General features: G+C 39.1%; 1 protein-coding gene across 3 annotated transcripts; it reads right to left on the bottom strand.

Moving 5' to 3' along the window:
* Positions 1–507: 507 nt before the first annotated feature.
* On the bottom strand, positions 508–20684 carry STIL (STIL centriolar assembly protein). 3 transcript variants are annotated; one of them, XM_035891349.1, is made up of 16 exons: positions 20650–20684; positions 19450–19557; positions 17695–17810; positions 17394–17581; positions 15562–15809; positions 14675–14758; positions 14466–14552; positions 12706–12853; positions 11401–11510; positions 10462–10576; positions 8607–9665; positions 7828–7993; positions 6827–7052; positions 4685–4877; positions 3822–4075; positions 508–1936 (listed from the first exon to the last, which is right to left on the bottom strand). In XM_035891349.1, exons 1-16 carry the CDS (start codon positions 20679–20681, stop codon positions 1108–1110), a joined length of 3963 nt encoding a protein of 1320 aa, XP_035747242.1. In that variant the 5' UTR covers positions 20682–20684; the 3' UTR covers positions 508–1107. The 3 variants fall into 3 exon arrangements, with proteins under 3 accessions (XP_035747242.1, XP_035747243.1, XP_035747244.1); XM_035891350.1 differs by lacking the exon at positions 14675–14758; XM_035891351.1 differs by lacking the exons at positions 17394–17581; positions 19450–19557; positions 20650–20684 and having other exon boundaries at positions 17695–17761.
* Between the last annotated feature and the right edge of the window lie 6 nt (positions 20685–20690).

The following is a 20690-nucleotide window of genomic DNA, read 5'->3' as shown; positions in this document are numbered from 1 at the left end:
CTGGGGCTTCCAGCACCACCCGGTCACTGCGTCACGCAAGACAACGCACTGGCAACCACAAAAAATATCAACTACACCTAAAAACTGAACAAAGGTCCAAGGCTTAACAGACATGGAACCGTTAGTAACAACTGAATTCCTCAACTTTTGCAGTATTATCATCACACGGTGATGGCAAAGGGTCGTTTCATTAATGGACTGTCACGCTTGATGACAGGATATTTGTATGTTAATACAGAACAAAGTAAAACCAATTATTTTTTGCTTACCCCACCACCCAGTATTGGAATTCTTCAAGCGTCCGGTGGCAAGAGACATCCTCGCACTTGCAGTTAGCCATTCTAAACAGTGACTGGGAAGCGGCAAACATCTTAAATAAAGGCTACATCAGACAACTGAAGATTTTTTTTTTTTAATGGAATCTTTGACATTTGAGCAATATGTACTTCTTAAATAAATAGAAAATTTAGAAAAAAAAAAATCACAAAAGTTTAAAAAAGTGCTAGTTTTTCCAATTTCCTTCCAAGATTTCATGATACAGAAAGTTGTATGTGCCATTTTGGCTGAATTCAAAATAATTTTATGCAAAGTAAAGCCACGGTTATACTTCCCTTTCCACCAGACACAACCCCCCCACACAGTAATCCAACCATTTCAGGAAATTTCTAGAAGTTAGTGCTTTAACTCTGTTATCCCTGCTCTGCCACACACAATATCAATGGCTCACAGTTGGCACAAACAGGTAAAAGTCAGTGTTTAAATAAAAAAAGTCAATAGAAGAACATTTAAATACACATCGTTGTTAAAAGTATATTAAGAGCACGTCTCGGGCGCCAGTTGATTCACCTTTTAGATACTTTAAAATCATGCCTAACTGTAAAAAAAAAAAAAGTGCACACGTACTTCAGTGCTGCTCAGCACTGACTCAACCAGGCATTTAGAGGTGTCCGTCCCCAAGTGGGGCTGAAAACTCAGTTCTGCACGTTTTACATTGCTACAACAGAGCAACCTCTTCAAAGACAGCTTAATCCTTGGTTTCCTGTAGCCTTTTATGGCAGGGTCCCTCTCAGATTTGAAACAGTGGTTGCCAGCCATCTCAGGGGATGCTCAGAACAACTTTGGCAACTGCCTGAGTTGTTTCACGTCAAGAATGGTGCCAACAGAATTCATGCTGTTTGACTGGTTTAACGTTTCAAGGGCTGGAGAATGCGGATTTCCCGGGAAGACCTGAATATCTCCTTCATCTTTCCTGCCAGGTTGTTCAGTGAATTCAACTCTCCCAGGAAACAATCTGGGTTTTGATTTTAAATCCTTTAAAATCTGAACTGAGTTTCCATCTGCTTGATCTGCTCTGGGCGGAAAAATCTCATTTGTAATATTTCTTAATACAGGGCTATTTAATTCTGGTGGAGAAGCATTAGTAGTCAACTCTCTGCTGTGACATTTTAGATGAATGGGAAGTCTTCCATCGATTCTTTTGGATAATTCAGTCCAGCAGTTGAAGCCATCCAACACAGGGGAACAGTGTTTGTCCAGTGTGCTTTCACTTTTGACAGCGCCAGAGCTGCCAGCTTGAACCTGCAGTTCCTCTTCATCTTCACTGCTGTCATTGCCCTGTATCAGCCCGTATCGCTTCATGTACTTCTTGGTTGCAAAAGACATATTGTTTGGCGAAATTAAGCTAAGACCCACCATGCTCTTGTCCATATTTGTATGCAACAGGTCTTGGAAAGAGAAATCTGCAGGCTGATTTTGGCCTGAGCGACTGAAAGAGAGCCGAGATAACTGATTTTCACTGAGATACTTGAGTGCAATAGCGTTTGCTTCCATGCTCAGATCAACAACATTAGGAGTTAAGCCATACATGCTGACATTGGCAAACGACATGTAATTTAGTCCAGAAACCACTGCTTCAGGATTTATGCACGCCAAGATGCTGAAATAGAGCATCAAAAAGTTAGTGTTACAGAAAAAGTACGTGTTCTACAATATAACCTGATAATTTCATTTTGCTTGCCAGACTGATTTCTCCTTCCTTCTGAACACCGTGGCTTGATCAGGCTGCTCAGCACCGAGGTCAGACATTCCGCACGTACACAAAAGCAGCTCTCCAGCTACTCACACCAACAGTATCCAAATACCGTGTTAGAGAGTCAGTGGTATTCCCTTCTGACTCAACACTAACCACAACCCTCGTATGAAGAGCCTGCCTCTAGCAGGTTTCAGAGCTGGTTTTGTTTTTAAAGCAGGTTTGAGCTCTTGGTCTATTCTCACCAGTGAGTGTGATATTATATGCCTCTGGCCCTAAGACTCCAGATGCTGCCATCCAACCCAAAATTTATACCTAGGTAGAAGATACAAGCCCAGTGACAGAGACAAAGAAGATCTCCCCTTTCCCAATGCATGCCAATTCCAGCATTTTTACAGGAACTCTGACAAAGCATCTGTTTCCAGAAGCCTACAAGGTTCTAGTTTTTAAGGCATCCTTCAGTAAGGGAAATGTTAATTCGTTCTGTTGCTTGGTACACCAATTTCTTGCATATATGAGGTGTGTAGCTTAAGGACTGAAAGGACAAGCTCTGGTACACTGGTAGTGGTTATAAACCAGTGCATTTAGTACACGTCATATACTAGTTCATAGACCCAAACTTCCAGTGTTGAGAGTTAAGAGTCTTCCCATTTTGCCGAGCCCAGATTTTGAAGTTTGCTTCGAGAGAGTACACTCCTGGCTCAGATGAACAGCCACTAATTATGCTGTGGAGTTGCACTGTTGTTTCCCTCTCCATTGAGCTATAGACCATTTCTCAGAATTGTTTATCAGTCATGAAAGCAGCAGAAGGAAGAAGCATACTCCACTCCCCAAGTTCGAAGAAAAAACCCCCAAGAAATCCTGTGTTGTCTCATGGGCTCATTTATTAGCATATTACTGACATTAAAAGAATACTGACAGACTCTCCAGCCAGCAAGGTAGCCCAGAAATACCAGAAAAATGCCTGGTGAAATTCAGGGGAAAAGGAGAGAAAAGAGCTTAGAAACTGTATGATTGTAAACAGTCTTTGACACATAGCTGAAGAGAAGATTAATTAGGAGATGGTTAGATTTTTTTGTTTACCTAACAGTTATATAGCAGTATCAGGAAAACAGTAAGGATGAAAGTGAAGCTGTACCAGGCAGTCAGCCTGTGCCTAAACAGCTATGTAAGTAAATTCCTGTGCCTCAAACACCTTCTTCAGAAATTACTTCTGCTCCTTCTTCTGTTTCATCAAGGCTGTTTCCCTCCCCAGCCACTGCAGCCTCCCTGTTTCAAGTCAAAGCACTCACAATAACAAGTGATTAGGACAGAACCAGTTTTGATTATATATCAAAGCCATAAGTAATTTCACTTATAATGGTGAAGTGCAAGACAAGGGTTAAGAAGCAGCGACAAAATATATAGCTGCTTAACACTCAGCCTCCCAAGTCCAGTGTTTCTCTGGAATACTTTGACATAGCCCAAAGGATTGAAATTACTCAAGCAGCTTCATTATTATTCTAGGGAATTGTGTGCTACTGCATGCACAGTATTTTAAGAATCATCAGATGCTCTAACAGCTAGAGCTACTTATGTTATATTTAAATAATCTGAGTTTTGCTAGCAGAGCTCTTAAACCTATCTGAAATACCCATAGCATGAGCCAGTATTTCATCTTTGTGGGAAATGTGGATCAAGTTGCCAAACAAATCCCCAGTGGCAGCGAACAGTCCCTTCTCTTTGCTCATTGAGCCAATCTTCATTTTTGGTTGGATCTACAAATTGCTACTCAAAACAACCCGTATTTTACCTGGCATTCTCCACTTTGTGTGTATTTTTCTTCATTTTGCCAGGCGAGTCAATTGTCACTCCAAGACTCTTCAGTTGTTTCAGTGTAGCACTAATCACACTCTCTTTATCCACTGTTCCCGTCTCAGTCTCTGAAGCCATTTCTGTTTTATCGTCAGTATTCTGAACCTTAGGACCATCATCATTAACAAATCCTGCTTTAACAGGCAAGCTATCTTGCTCTTCTGAGGACTTTAAGAGGTGGTTTACTTGGCCCTACAGAAAAAGGGAGTAGAGGAGAAAAAACATCATGACATGCAAGAGTTGTCAAAACCAAAAATCCTAGTCTGTTCTTATGCAACTCAAAATACAACTAGATGGGTTAACAGCTTGTTCGGACAAACACACCAAATTCAGATTCAGTTCAGATGCAATCATGTAAACTCACAGCGGTGTAGTCAAACACTGTAATATCTTACATTTCAAGCTTTCTGTAAGAGTCTGAATTTAAACATGTCACATACTGACACTCCTCAAAATTAAAGCATTTGCCCTTTAAGGGACTTGAAGGTAAAATGCTGTGCCATTGTCAAGGGTGCTAAGTGGGGAAGTTACCAACTGACTTTATCTTTTAACTGAAGAATTATTATTTATTAGGCAGCAGACAGTACTCCGTGTACACATGGAAGAGTGAAGTACAGAATAACCACTTAAACCTTGAAAAAAAATTAAGAACCACAAACTTGGAACTTTTATACAGAGCACAACATGTGAACTTGAAAACCGCACACCATTTTCATTCATGCCAATACCACATCAAAACTTCAGCAGTGTGCTGTTTTGATTTTTGCATTCAGTGCAGAATATCAAATTTAAATGAATTACCAGTAAGTCCTGGTAAAGCTTCTGATCCTCTGATGGATGCCGAGGCAGCAACGAGGCGGGTGGCTCTGAGTTTTGCTCACTTGTTACCACCACATAGTTGCTGGCTCCCTCTGTTGGTTCTTTTTGTAAAGACACGCTAATACTTTCTTCCAAGGATGAACTGCGAACAAGTGCCGGGGAAACATTTCCATTTCTGAAAGAGAACACCGAGATAGCTAGATATTTCCTCGAAAGAGAAAGCAGAAATATCACTACGGGTACCTTGTCTTTTCATGAACACCAGAACAGGAGAAAAATCAAGTACTAGAAACAGATCCTAACATTTCTTGGTTTGTCCTCTGCAGGAGGCTTTGCTCTTTTCTGCATTCATTTTCTTTCAGAAGTTATTTGAGGACTGAGGAAATACACCCCGCAATGTGAAACTATGACAGCCTGACTAGTTTTTCAAAAGATTATTTGGAAGTGGCAATGGCTTCTCTGGACTAGTCAAAACGCAGTAACACTCTAGGACTTAACCTTAAAGCAGATTAAATTGAAGTTATTAACAATTTGGAGTTTGTCTTATGTTTTCAGCATCTTCATGGACACTTAAAAGCCTTCAGGAGTCTTCCATATGTTTTGAAACATGACTTATTCAAGAAGCTGTTTTTACCAAAGTGAGTAACTGATAATGAGATTCCTGTGGTAGCTTAAAAACTTCTCAAAGACACTGTTACGAGTACACACATACACAATGCACACTGAGTATCATGAACTGAGAACAAAAACCTAGTTGAAATATTTCTCAATAGCTGATGAGAAAGAAGAACAATAATCTATCCTGAAGTTTCCAGATAAAAAGGGTAAATATTCTAGAATGAGTTACAGTGCAATGCTCTGCATCCCCTTCGGCTAGCTGGTGTGTGCATCACATAAACCTTTGGAGACCAGACATATCAATAGTGCTATCATCCCGAGGAGACCCTTAAGCAACCCTCCTCCCCCTTCCTGTTCCTCCTCAGGAGACAAGTGTAAGATAAGGGAATTTCAGAACTCAACTGATCAATTGCCCGTGTTGAAAGTGATAAGATTTAAATCACGTGACATACTAGATAGTCAATGTAGGTTATCAGTTACTGCTACATTAGCAATTATTCATCATTCCCAAAAATGCTCCCCTCCTGCTCAAAGAAATCTCTGTGATGCTTTACATTCTTACTGTAAGATACTTATACAGCTATTTTAAAGGTTCATGAATCCAAGTTGAAGAAAACCTGAAGATGGCATCTCTCTAAAATACAATGTTTAAAAGACCGATTTGAATCAGTAACATTTATGGTAGTAGTATATGTTTGCAGATAATACCTTAATCAAGGACTATAAATATTTAAGTTATAGCTTAATTATCATCATCTTTCCCAATATGATTATCCTAGAAACGCAATTTAACAGGAAGGGTATTCGCCCTCCTTTGGCCTTTTATTCTTAGAGAATATTAGATCATTAAAAGAGCTAAATTGTTGAACTATTCCCTCTGTAAAAATAACATCCATCTAGATAATTAAAAATATTTTGAAAATTACTTCCCAAATTAGTCTGAGATTAGTCATTGCACTATAAAGAATCCGAGCTTAAAAATAATTAACAGCAGTGAAGTTGGTACCTGAATCGTTACACACAAAGTAATTAGGTGTAAAACGTAGAGAAATTCAGGGAGCAGTCATATAATCACATAAACCCCTCATCTTAAGCCCCTCAGAATTGAAAGGGTTCTGAATGCTGACAGAGAAAAGCCACTGTAGGAAAACAACTGCCTACAGCAGCGTCCCCTTCCCCGCCCCCCCCCCCAAGGATTTAAGGTAAGAAAGGGAATGCTGCCAGCACTGTCATGCTTTTCCAAGTTAAAGGCTTTTGCCATCAGCTGCTGCCGATAGGTAGGCTAGCTAAACATGCGTGACTGATAAATGCAGACTCTATAAAGGCAACTGTGTTTTGGTGAGCTGTACAATTTGAAGCATAATTAAAAAACAAAGAAGGGAAAGAACACAACAACTGAAGTCGGGTGACTATTTATAATTCCTGAAAAAAATAATTATGAAAGTGGTAACTTATGAAAGGCAGTTCAGCTTATTATGTGAACACAAGATATCTCTGCTTACTTACTGGAGAGTGTTCTGATTAGTTCCTTCTTCCACAAGATGAATACTGTCTACAAAGCTGGGCATGTCAACCACCTTTAAGGAAGAAGCAATACTTGTGTTACTTGCATCTTGTTCAGCATTAATTGAAATGCTTATGTCTTCCTTAGAAATCTCTTCGTCCTCTTTTTTTCCTTGTGGTATGGAGTCGTCTTGTTTTTCCGCGGCTGTATTCCAAAATAAGCTAGCACCTAGAAGAGAATTAGAGATGTACCCATTTAAGGAAAGTCATTACTATCTTCTGAGACCCTTTGGCTCTGTCAAGCTAGAGGAATCATTTCCTCATATTCAGGGTTTCTTTTAACCATTTTAAAAGTGATTTAGGGTTTAGAACAGCTATGAGTTGCCAAAATATCATTCAATTCCTAGTTTCTTCCAAAGCATACTTGATGAAAATAAATGGTTGTATTAAAGCATTTTAATGCATTGACCTTGAGCCAGTTTGAAAATTTCCTCCAGACTAACCACAATATTTCCATGCATTTAACAGGAACCATTATATTAATATGTAACTTCACAGACACAGCTGCATAACTTGCTAAAATTAAAGCAAATACAGTCTCTTCTCCGTGCATGTAAACACATGACTTACAAAACCTATCAATAATATATTTAAAAGAACACCAGATGGGATAGAAGCTATTACTTTTAAAAACAGTGTATTAATTAAAAAAAAAAAAAACATGGATTTTTTCTTTCAGTAAGGCATGATTTAAAATAGAAGACCTTGCTAAAGCTATTGGGAAAATAACTCTTCCAGTGATGGCAATCACTGCCATTGCAGCCCAAACACAAAAGTAGCTCCAGCCTAAACTTGCAAAGAACACCTAGAGAACTTAGCTGGTATCTACGTGCACGTTTGTGTACGTTCAGCATTTCTGCAAAACATTCCCTCCACACCCAAACAAATCCCAGAAACATCCAGAAAAAGTGATGCCAGTCTATTTTTAAAGAATAAAGTGTTACCTGTGCTCACAGCAATGCTCACACTTTTCCTCATGGGTGAACCCAGTGAGGTCTGTGTTTCCATAGAAACAAGGTCCCCTTGCTTCTCGGGCTGCAGAGCATGGCTAGCTGCAGCTGGTTCAGAGGAACAAGCTTGACGCGCTTGTGCTTCCAATAAGCGCTGGATCTGTAACGGTTATCAGAAAGTTACAATTTATACAATAAAATACAAAGTATAATAGGCAAAAGTGAATTACTAAATTGGGCTCCTCTAAGGTCTGGATTTGAATCCAGGCTGCACTGCCACAGATGTCTGATAACCTTCCAGTTCTCAGAAGTGCATGCAGCATAAATCAGAACATCAATTTTGATGTCGGCAGAGCTAGCCAAGAAGAGGCTTTAAGCACGTTGGCAGAACTGTATCAAGACAACTTGAGTAAATCCTATTTGCCCTACACTTGTTGGAAGTATTCTCTGTCCCTTTCACTCATATACAAAGCCTATTATTACCGACTTACCAACTTTGTATTAATTACAAAACTAAGCACTTAAATGATAAAATTAAGGTTGCCCAATCTTCACCCTGGTATTTACATCCACCCTGTTCACCGATTAGTTCACAGCTCCACAAAGAAATACGGTAGCAGTAAAGGCTGCATTTGTACCATAAGGAGGGGTTTCCCTCCCTCACACGTAACCGGTGCTTTGAGAGCTTGATTTTACGTACAGCAACTATATCTAAAGCATATTTCAGTTGCAATCTTCTGGGGGCAAAGGAGAAAGCTGCCATCTCCACAAACCTGAGCTTGAAGTAATTTGAGTTGTCTATCTTGTTCTGTAAGAACCCGGTACGCATCTGGCGATAATCCCATCATTCCGTTATCTGATCCCGCTTTAGAGGCGGGCATGTGAAGGCACGGTGAGTGGGCCGCACAAAACTGCGGACTAGAGGGGCTTGCACTTGAAGGCAGTCTTACTCCAGGTGATAAGCTATTGTCAAGAGAACAGTTCCCCATTTTCCCATGATATGCCATGCTTATAGGGCTGCTTGTCATATATCCTGGATTGCAGCAAATATTGGGACAAGTGATATTTTGATGGAGCACTGTATATGGATTCTGTTGAGCCATTTCCGATTGGATTTCTGCTCCGTGTTTGGGGCTCATTTTACCAATTCCTTGCCATGAGTTTATCGGATTATATTGAATGGAAGCAGGAAACTGACAGTTGCATGAGCTGGCTGGACAGCAAGGTGGCATTTGAACAGGAATCTGAAGTTCTGGCAGTCTTTTGCAGCTCTGTGATGAAAGAGCAGAGGTGTAGAGGACTGGCTGTGTAACAGCAGGAAGCTGCTTGGAACTGGATATTGATGTTCTTCTAACTGGATGCTCTCCCTGCTGCGTGACTCCATTGGGATTTAATACAAGTCTTTCTGATGGCTTTCTGGGGTGATGCACAGATGTATCTGGGGAAGGCCCACTACAAGGGGTTGAAGGGGAAGAGGATCCAGAACTTTTTCTTGCTTGAAGACAAGCTTTCTTACAGTGCAACTGTTGCTGTGGTAGAGCTTGCTTTCCTCTGGAAGGCCTTGAAGTTGGAATTTTCTGGTTTAAATTGTTTGGTAATTGCCTCAAAGAGGGATCCCCCATATTAGCAGAAAAGTTTTGCTTGTCTTCAGAGTGCTGGGTGGGGTAATATGTAGATCCCAAGCACCATTTCTTTTTAATAGGCTGATGTAGTGCTGAGGGTAGACTTTTACCATTTGAAGCCCCCATAGGCTTAGATGATTGTCCTGATTCTGTGAAACTCCCATCCAAAACAAGTGATAGTTCAGGAACTGAAGGAAAGATCCTGGTAACCTGAAGGGACAATTACACAAGCAAGTTTAAGATAATTTTAAAATATCATATTTCAGTTCTTCACATGCAGAATTTCATCAAAGAAAATGTTTTCACTTAAAATCAGTATATGACCATTACCAGCTCCAAACCCACTACACATTGAATGATTTTCTAAAGATTGGAGAATTCAGATACAGAAAAAGCAGCAAGATCTGTAGGATCATTCTTAGAATATAAAATTTCTTTCATATAGCATAATAGCCATGTCCACCAAATGAACGTTCCATGTCATCCTGGAGCAAATTTCAGAGTATGGATCTTTCCCCTTCAAGAAGTGGACTACATGTTCCCTCTTACTATGCTTAGACCTAGTAGATAGGTGCAACAGGATATATTTTATAATTGACAATGGTCACATCCTTCTAGACCTATGCTATATGAGGGCTGCTATTTTATTATATTTGTACATGCTTCAGTAAAAAAGGACAGACCAGCAGATCTTTATGTCATTTACCCACAAATACACGAGAGTGTTTGCAACTCTTCCATTTGATGGTAGCAAGATTCCCAAAGTAGAACCTACTATCTCTGTTCCCAAATCCTAGCATATACAGGAATTAAAGTGTCTATAATCCTGGAAAAAAGGCAGGTTAACTAGAGCAGGAGTTGGGACTTTTGGACCATTTCTTCAGTTCTGTTTTCCCCTACTAGCATTTTGAGACAGAAGTTTTATACTCTCCAGGCCCCTTACAATGAGTTTTGCTGCTCTAAATGTCACATCTGAGATGCCTAGAACAATCATTTACTTAGTTACCTGCTGACTCACTGGGTGAGGACTTGGAATTGGTCTGGGGGATAAATCCTCATCTTCTACACCAGAGTCGTGATCGCTTGCTGATAACTTGCTGGGTGAACAGCCTTGGGGAGGACTAAAACCAACATAAATCAAACTAAAGATGTTTGCTTGTCAGATTTGGCAGTAACATGAATCTTCACATTTTTCACTGTGCCATCTACAGTGCAGTATCAGCGTAATTTTTTTCAAGCAGCAGCTGCTATACATCTCCTCCCCCATTAGCTAGGGAGTTCACACAGCAAACAGTTCTAAGATCAAACAGTGAAAATACAAATGCTGCTTTTGGGCAAAAAGATACCAACCCTCCCTCCCTACACCCTCAGACATACACACCTTTTAAATGACATTCTAACACTGATTTGTATTAGAAAGATAGGGAGTGCTACAGTAAAGTCTGTAACATTGTTTAAAGGAAAATAAAGGCCATCTTGTAGTCATAGATACAAATTTGATGGATAAGTCAGGTTCTTAAAAATCCCCACATTTCAACCTATCCAGGTCTCGCACCTCTGAAAAGTCTGAAAGAAAAAGGAATTTTTACGAACTTAAGTAGATTTCAGTTAGAGATTTGCTTCGAAGGGCAGATCTCACAGAAAGCTTAATATAGTGAACTAAGCTCTATCACTAAGGAAGCCTTTTTAGAAACATTCACTGTATAAATTACAACCACTACTATCAAGAGTAGAACTACAGGTAGTTTCTCTTGGGATGTGGTCAGCTTGACCATCTTACTTGAAGAATATTAACTCTACGAATAAACAAAAGCACATACACAGATTTTAATGCGAGATGATCACTGTATGCACAGCTAAACTGACACTTGGCACAGCAGAGGTCAAAAAACCTCATCCAATAAATATTTAATTTTTGCATGTAAATGACATCTGGAAAATTTACCTTCTGATAGGAAGTTTCTTGCAAACTCTGCTGAAGAACTCAGTTTCCGCATTTTGGTTTTCTGCACTCAACTCAAACTGGATAGGGTTCTTGTCTGAAGGTTCAACATTCTGGAATGAAATTTTCTGTACTTGTGAAGAATGAAACTTTCAACTTTTAATCACTGAAGTACTATTCCCAAAGAAATAGTTTTAAGTATGTTTATTTCTGATTATTTGCTGCTTGTCCTCTACTTTCAATTCTCAATTCTTTCACCACTACAAGGAGGCAGGCAACTTCCCTTCCTGTTTTAACACTGCTCCCCCTGCTACTCTGTAAAGTAGTTGGCCTAATTATAGCCATGAGCAGATGCTTCCTTGCTGTAACTGCTTAGATACTCTTTCACAAGCCTTCACCACTATACAGCAACTGTTCCTATACTGTTTCACACACCACAGCTGAACAAGTCCTGGAGACAAGAGAAGTGAGCCTCTTAAGAGGCTTGTCATCTTCAGAAAGCCAAGCTGTACCCAAGCTAAAGGGGGAAGGCAGCTCTGAACAGGGAAAATTAACTGGAAAGAGAACAGAGTAAACAGCACGGGACACATATTACACTAGCTGCTTCTCTGCCAGGGAATAAAAGCATTTATTGAGCAGATTAACAATTCAACTTCAGGTTCTGTATAAGCCTAGGAAAACACTTAATGAACTGAAATTTCCTAGAATTTCCTCAAACCTTACTAGTTATCTCCCAGACATTGCATAATCAAATTCTTTCAAAGAGTTGCTTTGCACGAAGACAAAATTGTTCCTGCTTTGTTACTGTAGTGCAGCAAGAGATTTGTGAATTAGCAATCACTGAATTCCCTGTTGCATTCAACTGCAAGCAAAACACAAGTACCTAGCATTGCTCTCCAGAAAGCAACGATGTGCATCACCCATAGCAGTTGTTGATGTGTCCAGCATGCACATAGCACACCAGATTAACAAATGCCATAGGAAATCAGAATCTCTGCTCATAAAGCCAAAAGGTCACTAGTAAGAAGGAACATTAACCAAGTCCAACACTGCACACTGCATTTTAAAGGACAGATTCTTAATGCTATTAGAAAAGCGAGCAGTTGCTGACTTTGGAGGTCATCCCTCAATTTGAGAGACAAACTGAATTTACAATAGTCACTGTAAAAAGGTAGCTTTATAGAGCTATATCGTTTTCAAACATAGCAGTTCCATTTTGGTCACATTATAGTGACTCCTCCTTTACGTACTTACACTAAAAGTCAAATTTTAAAGTACCATGATGCAGTAGGAAACCAAGCCACTTACTTTGAAGAGGTGTACTGTTTCATTGCAAGTTAAGATCTGAAACCCTAGTTCAGTCTGTCCACTGCACGGAACGCACTCATAAAACTCTGGATCCTTGTGTGTCAATGAATAAAGCACAATAAGAAAACTCCTAGATTCTGAAAAAACCCTAAAATAGAAAAAAACCCACATCTTAAAAAACCTTAAGAAACAGGAAGAAGGCCTTTAGTTGCTCAATATACTGAGCAAACTATCACACAGTTTAGCAAACTGGTGAATCACTGCATTTTGAGTGGTACTGAGCTACAGATAGAGTAGACGGACTTATGACTGATGCCACATGCAAGAATCAAAGCGAACTAGAGAAATGGGAACAATTCGTCCACGTTCTAGTTCAAACCTTTAGGATGACTTAGTACTTTAAACAAATTCTTGGAAGACTTCAATCACAGTTTAGAAGAAAACATCTGTAAAAATTATATTGAGGTTTTTTTTATAATTCATTGAAGATGTATTATAAAGACATTTAGTATTTCAGTTATCCCTAAACATTCTAAAAATGCTCGTTACCAAACAGATTTTTTTAAGAAAAATTATATTCAAGTTTTTTCTACAGGTTGAGAACAGTGAGTAACAACAGTCAACATTTAACACAAAAGATCAAGGATAATGAAAATAACGTGCATTTCTAGGAAAAGGTAGTCCTTGCTTGTTGAGGGGGATGCATGTGTTTGTGTTTTTTCTTTAAATAATATTTGTGACCAAGAAAGCAGTAGGAACAAGATGCTTGAAAATCGCATTCACACACAACCTTAAAATTATACTTACAACTTAAGAGTTAAAAGTGTACGATGCACAGATTAAGCAGTTAGTCTGCAGAGGTTAATTCTGTTTGCATGGTTCATCAAATCTGCCTAATCCACTTCCAAGATGGAATCAGTGAAAGTTAATGAGAGTCAAGCATCTAACTTGCCTATCTAATAATCTAATTGGGCTCTTATCTGTATTTGGGCATATTTAAATTAAGGGGGAAAAAAAAGTCTATTCTGTAATTACAGATACATCTGTTCACCAAATGTGGTTTTATTTAGTAATTTAAAAGCAAGCGTTGTTGAGCAGAAGAAATTCTTATGCATAAGGCATATTTTAAAGTTTCATTTACCTGAAGAGCAGTTTTAAACTACGAACACCAGAACTCCCTCCCAGCTTCCATATAAATAGAACTTGGCAAATATTATAAGTGAAAAGATGTAGAGAATGAAGAATGATTATCTACTAACATCACAGTGAAAAAAAAATCAGCATGCAAAAACTATAAAACCTGAATATTTAGCAGGAAGGCATAACATGTACAGTATTAGCTGCATATCAATATGCTTGAATATGTTGGTCAGATACAACCAGGGAGAAAGCTTATGTCAAAGAAAACACCCATAAGAAAAGTTAAAAAACAAACCCAAAACCCCACCACTATTTAAATTACTGTTTCCTGCTTCTTATTCAAACTGAAATGCAGTGACCTTAATGATATTAATATTTACCCTCTTCCGTCTTTGAGATATCAGCCCAGCTTTCTAACACTTCAGTCATAGAAAATTCATAAGGCAGAAGTCAAAACCAGAAAGAACAATTAAAACAAACAGCCTTACCTCCTATATAACATATAAATCACAGAATTCCATTAAATACCTTTGATCAGAGCCCACATTGCCATGCATTTCCATGGAATATATTTTTAGGCAGCCAATAGCTTGTATGTTTGATAGATAAAAGTGACTTGCCTTTCTTGAATTGAAGAACTGAATAAATATCGCAAGCAACAGGCCCAGACTTGAGGACTACAGATATGAGTAACTCCACTCAGCCAACTAGAAGCAAGAAGAAATATCCAATTAGAGACAGTTCTATTACCAAGTTTCCACTATGTAATCCATCAAATACATCTCAAATCGATGTGTATCAATCTGTAGAAACAGAGCCAAACACTTACACTCCAACTAACGGCAGAGCATAAGCCTTGGGATCAGACTCGAGCAGCAAAAGCAATTTTCGTGTCTGGTCCATAGTAAGGTAGCTGAAAGAAAGCAGAAGTTGGGGTTTTTTTTAGAATTTTGGAAGGCAGTCTTTCAGAAAAAAATCCTGAAGAGACAAATACAAGTTTAGAAAAAACTGTAAGAAAAAAAGTTGGAAGAAAAAAAATCAAAACTATTCTTTCTCCATATTTATAGTATCTCCTCAGATTTTCATCAATTCCCTGTGTATCAAAGAATTATCAAAGACAAAATCTGCTTAGTATTATGGTATTCACAACAAATCCAGAAGCGCAAATCACGTTAAATTTGCAGAGCAACTTTCAGAGAGGCATTGACAAGGTCTCTCTCCAAATAAAATGACATTCAGTTGCTTCAAATTATTTCCCTCATCTAACCTTAGTTCACCCTACTAAAATAGTTATCAGTCAGAATGGTGATACCAATACCATCTTATAAGCATGATTAACAGAAAAAGCTTGGGTTCACATTCATCTGATTTTCATTCTAGGACAAGCACTGATATTGTTTAAAAAGCTGGATGCTGTTTGTATTTATTATGTTAACTTGAGGTGTGTGTCCCGGCCCTGGTAGGACAATCCTTCTACGGAAGTCAAAAGCAAGAAAAATTCTTGCTGAACCAGTCAACATTTCTGACCCATCCCATTTCCTGTTACTTGTGTATAACATTTTAAGTTTTTCCAGGTTCAGGAAGTGATGTTATTTTTATGCCAGTTAATTTACTAAAAAGCAAAGCACTGGTCGAGATCTCACCCATCTACCTGCTGCAGGAAATGCGACAAACTGCCAAGCAACTTTGACAGCTTTACTGTCACCCTTTACTCACCCACACTTGTAAGTTCCTTGAACTTGTGCAATACTCATAGGACTGTTCAAATTTCTTGCTAGGGCTGTGGGAATAATGGGGACAGACTTCACAGGGGTGTATTCCAAGGTATTTGCTGCAGTAATAGAAGCCCAGTGAAAATTAAAATGTAGATTATCCAGGTTTTCTGTGAAAACAATGTGAGCTCTAACAGTGAGCAGTTTAGAAAGATCCAGCGATCCTTTAGTGCACAGACTGTGCTGCAGACCCTAGAAGTAGGGAAAAAGAGAAAAGTTAAATAAGCTAAACTGTCTTCATATGAAGACTACTGTGCGTGATTCAAGCTGTATTACACTAGGAACTCAAATAATTCATCATAGCTACTATTGCAGTAGGCACTGTATAAAAAGCTGTTAACCCAGGTCTCCAAAGCTCATGGCTATACCAAATATAACGAATGTAAAATACACTTGAAATTAAGCTATGCATAGCTTAGCATTGTTTTATGTTGTATTCAAAAACCTGGGGTTTCTTAAATGGTATTAAAGTTAATAAAAGGCAACTAGAAGGCTCAAGGTGATCTGTCAAGTTTTCTTACTTGCATTCAAGACATTTTATTTTAACATCTGTATGTATCATCATGAGAAAGTTTAGATATGAAGTAAGCATTACTTGCTGTCGTGGTTTAACCCGGCTGGCAACTAAGCACCACGCAGCTGCTCGCTCACTCCCCCCCTCCCTCAGTGGGACGGGGGAGAGAATCGGAGAAAAGGAAAAAAAGTAAGACCCGTGGGTTGAGATAGAGACAGTTTAATAAGAGAGAATAATAATAATAATAATGGTAAGAGAATATACAGAATATATAAAACAAGTTATGCACAATGCAATTGCTCACCACCCACTGACCGATGCCCAGCCCGTCCCGAGCAGCGATCACTCCCCCCCGAGCCGTGATCACACAGCCCGAGCTGTGACCATTCTGCCCGCGACCGACCGACCGACTAACCCCCCCCGAGCATGACGTTATATGGTATGGAATAGCCCTTTGGTCAGTTTGGGTTAGCTGTCCTAGCTGTGCTGTACTCCCAGCTTGTTATGCACCTGGCCGAGCAGGAGAAGCTCAAAAAGTCCTTGAGTAGTCTGAGCACTACTTGGCAACAACTAAAAACATCAGTGTGTTATTAACATTCTTCTGGTACTAAATCCAAAACACAGCACTATGCTAGCTACCATGAAGAAAATTAATTCTACCCCAGCCGAAACCAGGACACTTGCATTACAACATACACAAACCCACAACTACAGGGAAATGTTTACAGGAATGGAAGGTGTACTTACTAGATTATATGTCTACAGCAGAGCACAGAAGTGACAGGCACACATTCCAGCTATAACTACTAACCTACTAACTAAGCTTTACATGCTTTCTTGTAAGTCACTTGCCTAGCAATACTTTATCAACAATTGTGCAACTATTACAACTCATTCATGATAGATTTGAAAGAAAACGCTGTTTTTTAAGCAAGTTTGCTGCAATCACTGTTGTCTTGCTGGTTTTGGTGGTCAGACCAGCTGAAAAACTTTGTTCAGACAGCAAGATTTGAGTCCAAGATTAAACACTGTGTGACCCTTAAACACATGTGAACACCAATTTTAAGAGTTTCTGATACACTTTTCGATGACACCCAAGCAGCTCATTTCACGTAACCAACTAAATAGTCCTGCTTTAACCACAACTTTGCTCTGTTTGAAATTGATGGTGGTTGGAAATCAAGCCCTGTGCGTAGTCCAGTCTCCTGCCTAGAAGACAGTTTATTTTTTAAGAGACCCAAAAGTTGCCGAGAGCTGCCTACCTTGAAAGCCAAGCTGATATCTTCAGCACTGTGCACTATAATATTATCTGAAGATGGTCCCCAGGCATTAATTGTACATGGAATCAAAAAGTCTCCAGGAAGAGACGCAGTTGGAATTTTGCCTGATCCACCAGCGACTTCTCGACCAGGATCAAAGCGGTCTATTGTTAGTGTTATGCCTTCCCCATCTTTAAAATAAATAAATAAATAAAGTCAGAGTCCAAGAAACACAACTCGGGCTCCTTGATAACAGCATGCTCAACTAACCAATATTGTCTGTCTACCTGATGTTTAAAGTTACCTTCATCTACTGCAAGTGTCCCAAGCAAAAAACAGGAAAATAAGTTCTTTTCATTCTGCTTAGCATGGCGATAGGCAAGTCGCAAGGTTTTCTCCATCACAGATAACTTTGGGTTTCTAAAAAAGAGACAATAAGAAAGTTTAAGACCCCAATTATTTTCAAATACTTTTCAAAAAAGTATTTATTGCAATATAAGTATATTGCAATAGCTTCCACAGTTTTTTTGTCCTTTAAAAAGAACTTACACAGAAACAGCCCACAACCCTAAACAACAAAAACGTAAGAATTAACAACATTGTCTAAAATGTCAATGGAATTTTAGCTTCTGTTCTGTGCATCACCCCAACTATTCACATTCAAGAAATCCATATTTTAACTGAAGCAGCTCCACAGAACGCTCTGTACAATCATCTCAACAAGAATACTTTAGCTTGACTAGTTCGGCAAACCAACATCAGAGGAGAAACATTTTTTCCTATGGAGAATAAACAGCAAGGAGAGAGAAGAGCTTTTTCAGAAGGGCAACATTGTGTTCATCTCTAGTTCTTGTGCCAAGTGAATTATTTTAATAGAAGATGGAAGTTAGGAATGCTAAGACCAAAACACAGAACTTCTAAGAAGTCTCCTAAAAATGTAAAGAGAAGAATAGGCCAAAAAGCTTAAATTAATTTTGATGATGTTTTCTCTCATTTTAGCATATTATTTAGCGTGGATGCTTAAAGGAACAGCAGACTGGGCTCAGTGACACAGGAATGCAAGTATGGAGAAAGATTAGGTAACTATAAAATCACTACTTGGTAAAAAAAAAAAAAGGTAGTAAGTTTGGAATCTAGGGCACTAAATGCATCAACATTATTTTAACTTGAGATAGCTTATCTGATTTTGACTTGGAAAGAAGTCAAAGTTGAAAGTGAAGCTACTGGTTTATGGGAATACTGTGATGATGGCTCATATCCTACCTGCTCAAGATTAACTAAGTGCAGTGCGTCCATAAAAATAAAAATAATTTATTTTAAACTTTGTTGAAATCTGGAGGTTTTAATGTTAACTCAAAGAACATTATGTGGCAAGTACAAGTGGAGGCCCCTCTGACCTGCACGTAAGGGCTGTCCGCCTTTATATGCGCATATATGCATATACCTGCTCTAACTACTACAGCAAGATTTTTGTAACATCTAGATAAAAATTACCCATTTAAGTAACAGGGATTGATTTTTACCCTCCATTGTTTTACAAGTCAGGTTTGGAATATCCTGCCCTAGAAATTCACAAGTGCTTCAGATTTGCTTCTAGACCCTATAGACTCATTCTAAAAACCATCAGAACTTTTGGCATTTTAATCCAGGTTCCTGAAGCAAGCAAAATGCTTAATTTTAAGTTTTACTTGAAGCACGCTATCTGTATCCAGTTTGTCAAATTTTTTTTTTCTCTGTAAATATTTAGAGACAAGGAAAAACATGTTAAAGAAAACTTCACATATGCAGTTCCTTTTACACCTTTCTGTATGGGAAGGAAAGAGAAAGAAATTATAAGTTACTTTAGACGGAGGCACCTTCAACCCACTCAGCTGTGTTACACCACAGAAACTCAAATCTTTCAGATGAAAAACCCAATCTACTTATAATGAACACACCGGTTGTTTCTTTTTCCTTTGTGCCTTGTCATACACTAGACTAAAAAGATAAAATGAGGCTTTGAATCATACAATTCTTAATTTACTTTAAACATTAGCTGCTTAAAAATGGTTATTCATACCTGTAATAGGTAATATGTGAGCCAATTACATCACCCATAGGGACTGGGTCCCAAAGCGCACACTTTGACAGAGGGAAACTGAAAGGGACCATCCTTTCGGGAACAAATCTGGGAAGAAGATCACAGAAATAAGAAAGAAAAATGGATTAAGCTTACTTTCAAAAGCATTTATAAGAAGGCGCAAACACTGTAAGAACAACAAATAGGACACATAAACTGTTGGTACTTTTTTTTGTTTCAGGTACAGGCCAGTGAAGCAGAAACTTTGTTCTATGAAGTTGTCAAGGATATGAGCTACAAAGTCAACACAAAACTTCCATTTTCCACCTGACAGTTCCTTCAAGTGATCTTGGAAGATGTGTAGGCCAAAATACAAGTTTGCAGATAAAGCTCAAGGAAAAGCTGTTCTAGATATATTGTAGGAAAAGAAAAAATGTCATCAGTCATTAGAAACTCCCATGGCACACAGAAAATCTTGATTTTGCAAACTTTAACATCAGATCAGCTTCCAAAAGCCATGTTTTAGTCACTTTTTAAAGTCAGCATTCAATTCACTTAAGCTTTGAAGACTTCTGAAATAAAGCCTTGGCTTAACTCAAATAATGCAGCGCAAAATTTGCAACCAGACTTCAGGGGCCTGGAGAAATTAGTATGGAATTATGCAAACTTATTTACAGAAGCAGGATTATATTTTTGTGTAAACCAAGTATATTAAGTAAAACCCAAAACATTTGACAGTCCACATCATTCTGCAAATACCTCAGCACTTTTTAACGAGTAAACAAGAACTTCCTTTGTAGGTATTTGGAGCGTCAAACTTCACCAAGGTGCTTTCTTTGCATTTCCTCAAGTTCCCACGAAAGAACCGTCTCTTTTTTTAGGGCGGCCCTCTATGCAACTCACCGCACTCCCATGATTCCAGCAACAGTCAACTGATTCCCATTAAAAGCTAAACGCCCACCAAACTCCTAATTTAGGCTTGTGAAAGGGGCAACTTTGTTAAAGCCCCACTGTTTCCACCAGTTTTTGGCAAGCACGGATCAGGAACACAGCCCCGCAGCCCTTTATAACCAGAACCGCACTGGCGGAGCGGCATCGGGCCAGCCGGAGGGCTGGGGGCACGCACCGCGTCCTCCCCCCGCGGCAAGGAAGCGCACGGCGGACCCTCCCTGAGCGGTTTCCCCGACGCGGAGCGGGTACCTCAGGTCCAGGGCGGGCAGAACAGGGTCCATGCGGGGCAG

Source organism: Egretta garzetta, unplaced genomic scaffold (assembly GCF_000687185.1).
Source record: "Egretta garzetta isolate BGI_Z169 unplaced genomic scaffold, ASM68718v1 scaffold533, whole genome shotgun sequence".
Classification (NCBI taxonomy): domain Eukaryota; kingdom Metazoa; phylum Chordata; class Aves; order Pelecaniformes; family Ardeidae; genus Egretta; species Egretta garzetta.
This window is presented reverse-complemented; position numbering and strand designations above follow the sequence as displayed.

Excerpts from the sequence above, each read along its gene's own strand:
- STIL (XM_035891349.1), bottom strand. The coding sequence starts at position 20,681 with ATGGACCCTGTTCTGCCCGCCCTGGACCTGAG. Across the intron at positions 17,811-19,449 it reads TCACATATTACCTATTACAG|AAACCCAAAGTTATCTGTGA; the intron begins GTATGAATAACC and ends TCTCTTTTTTAG. Across the intron at positions 11,511-12,705 it reads AAACAGTACACCTCTTCAAA|AATGTTGAACCTTCAGACAA; the intron begins GTAAGTGGCTTG and ends ATTTCATTCCAG.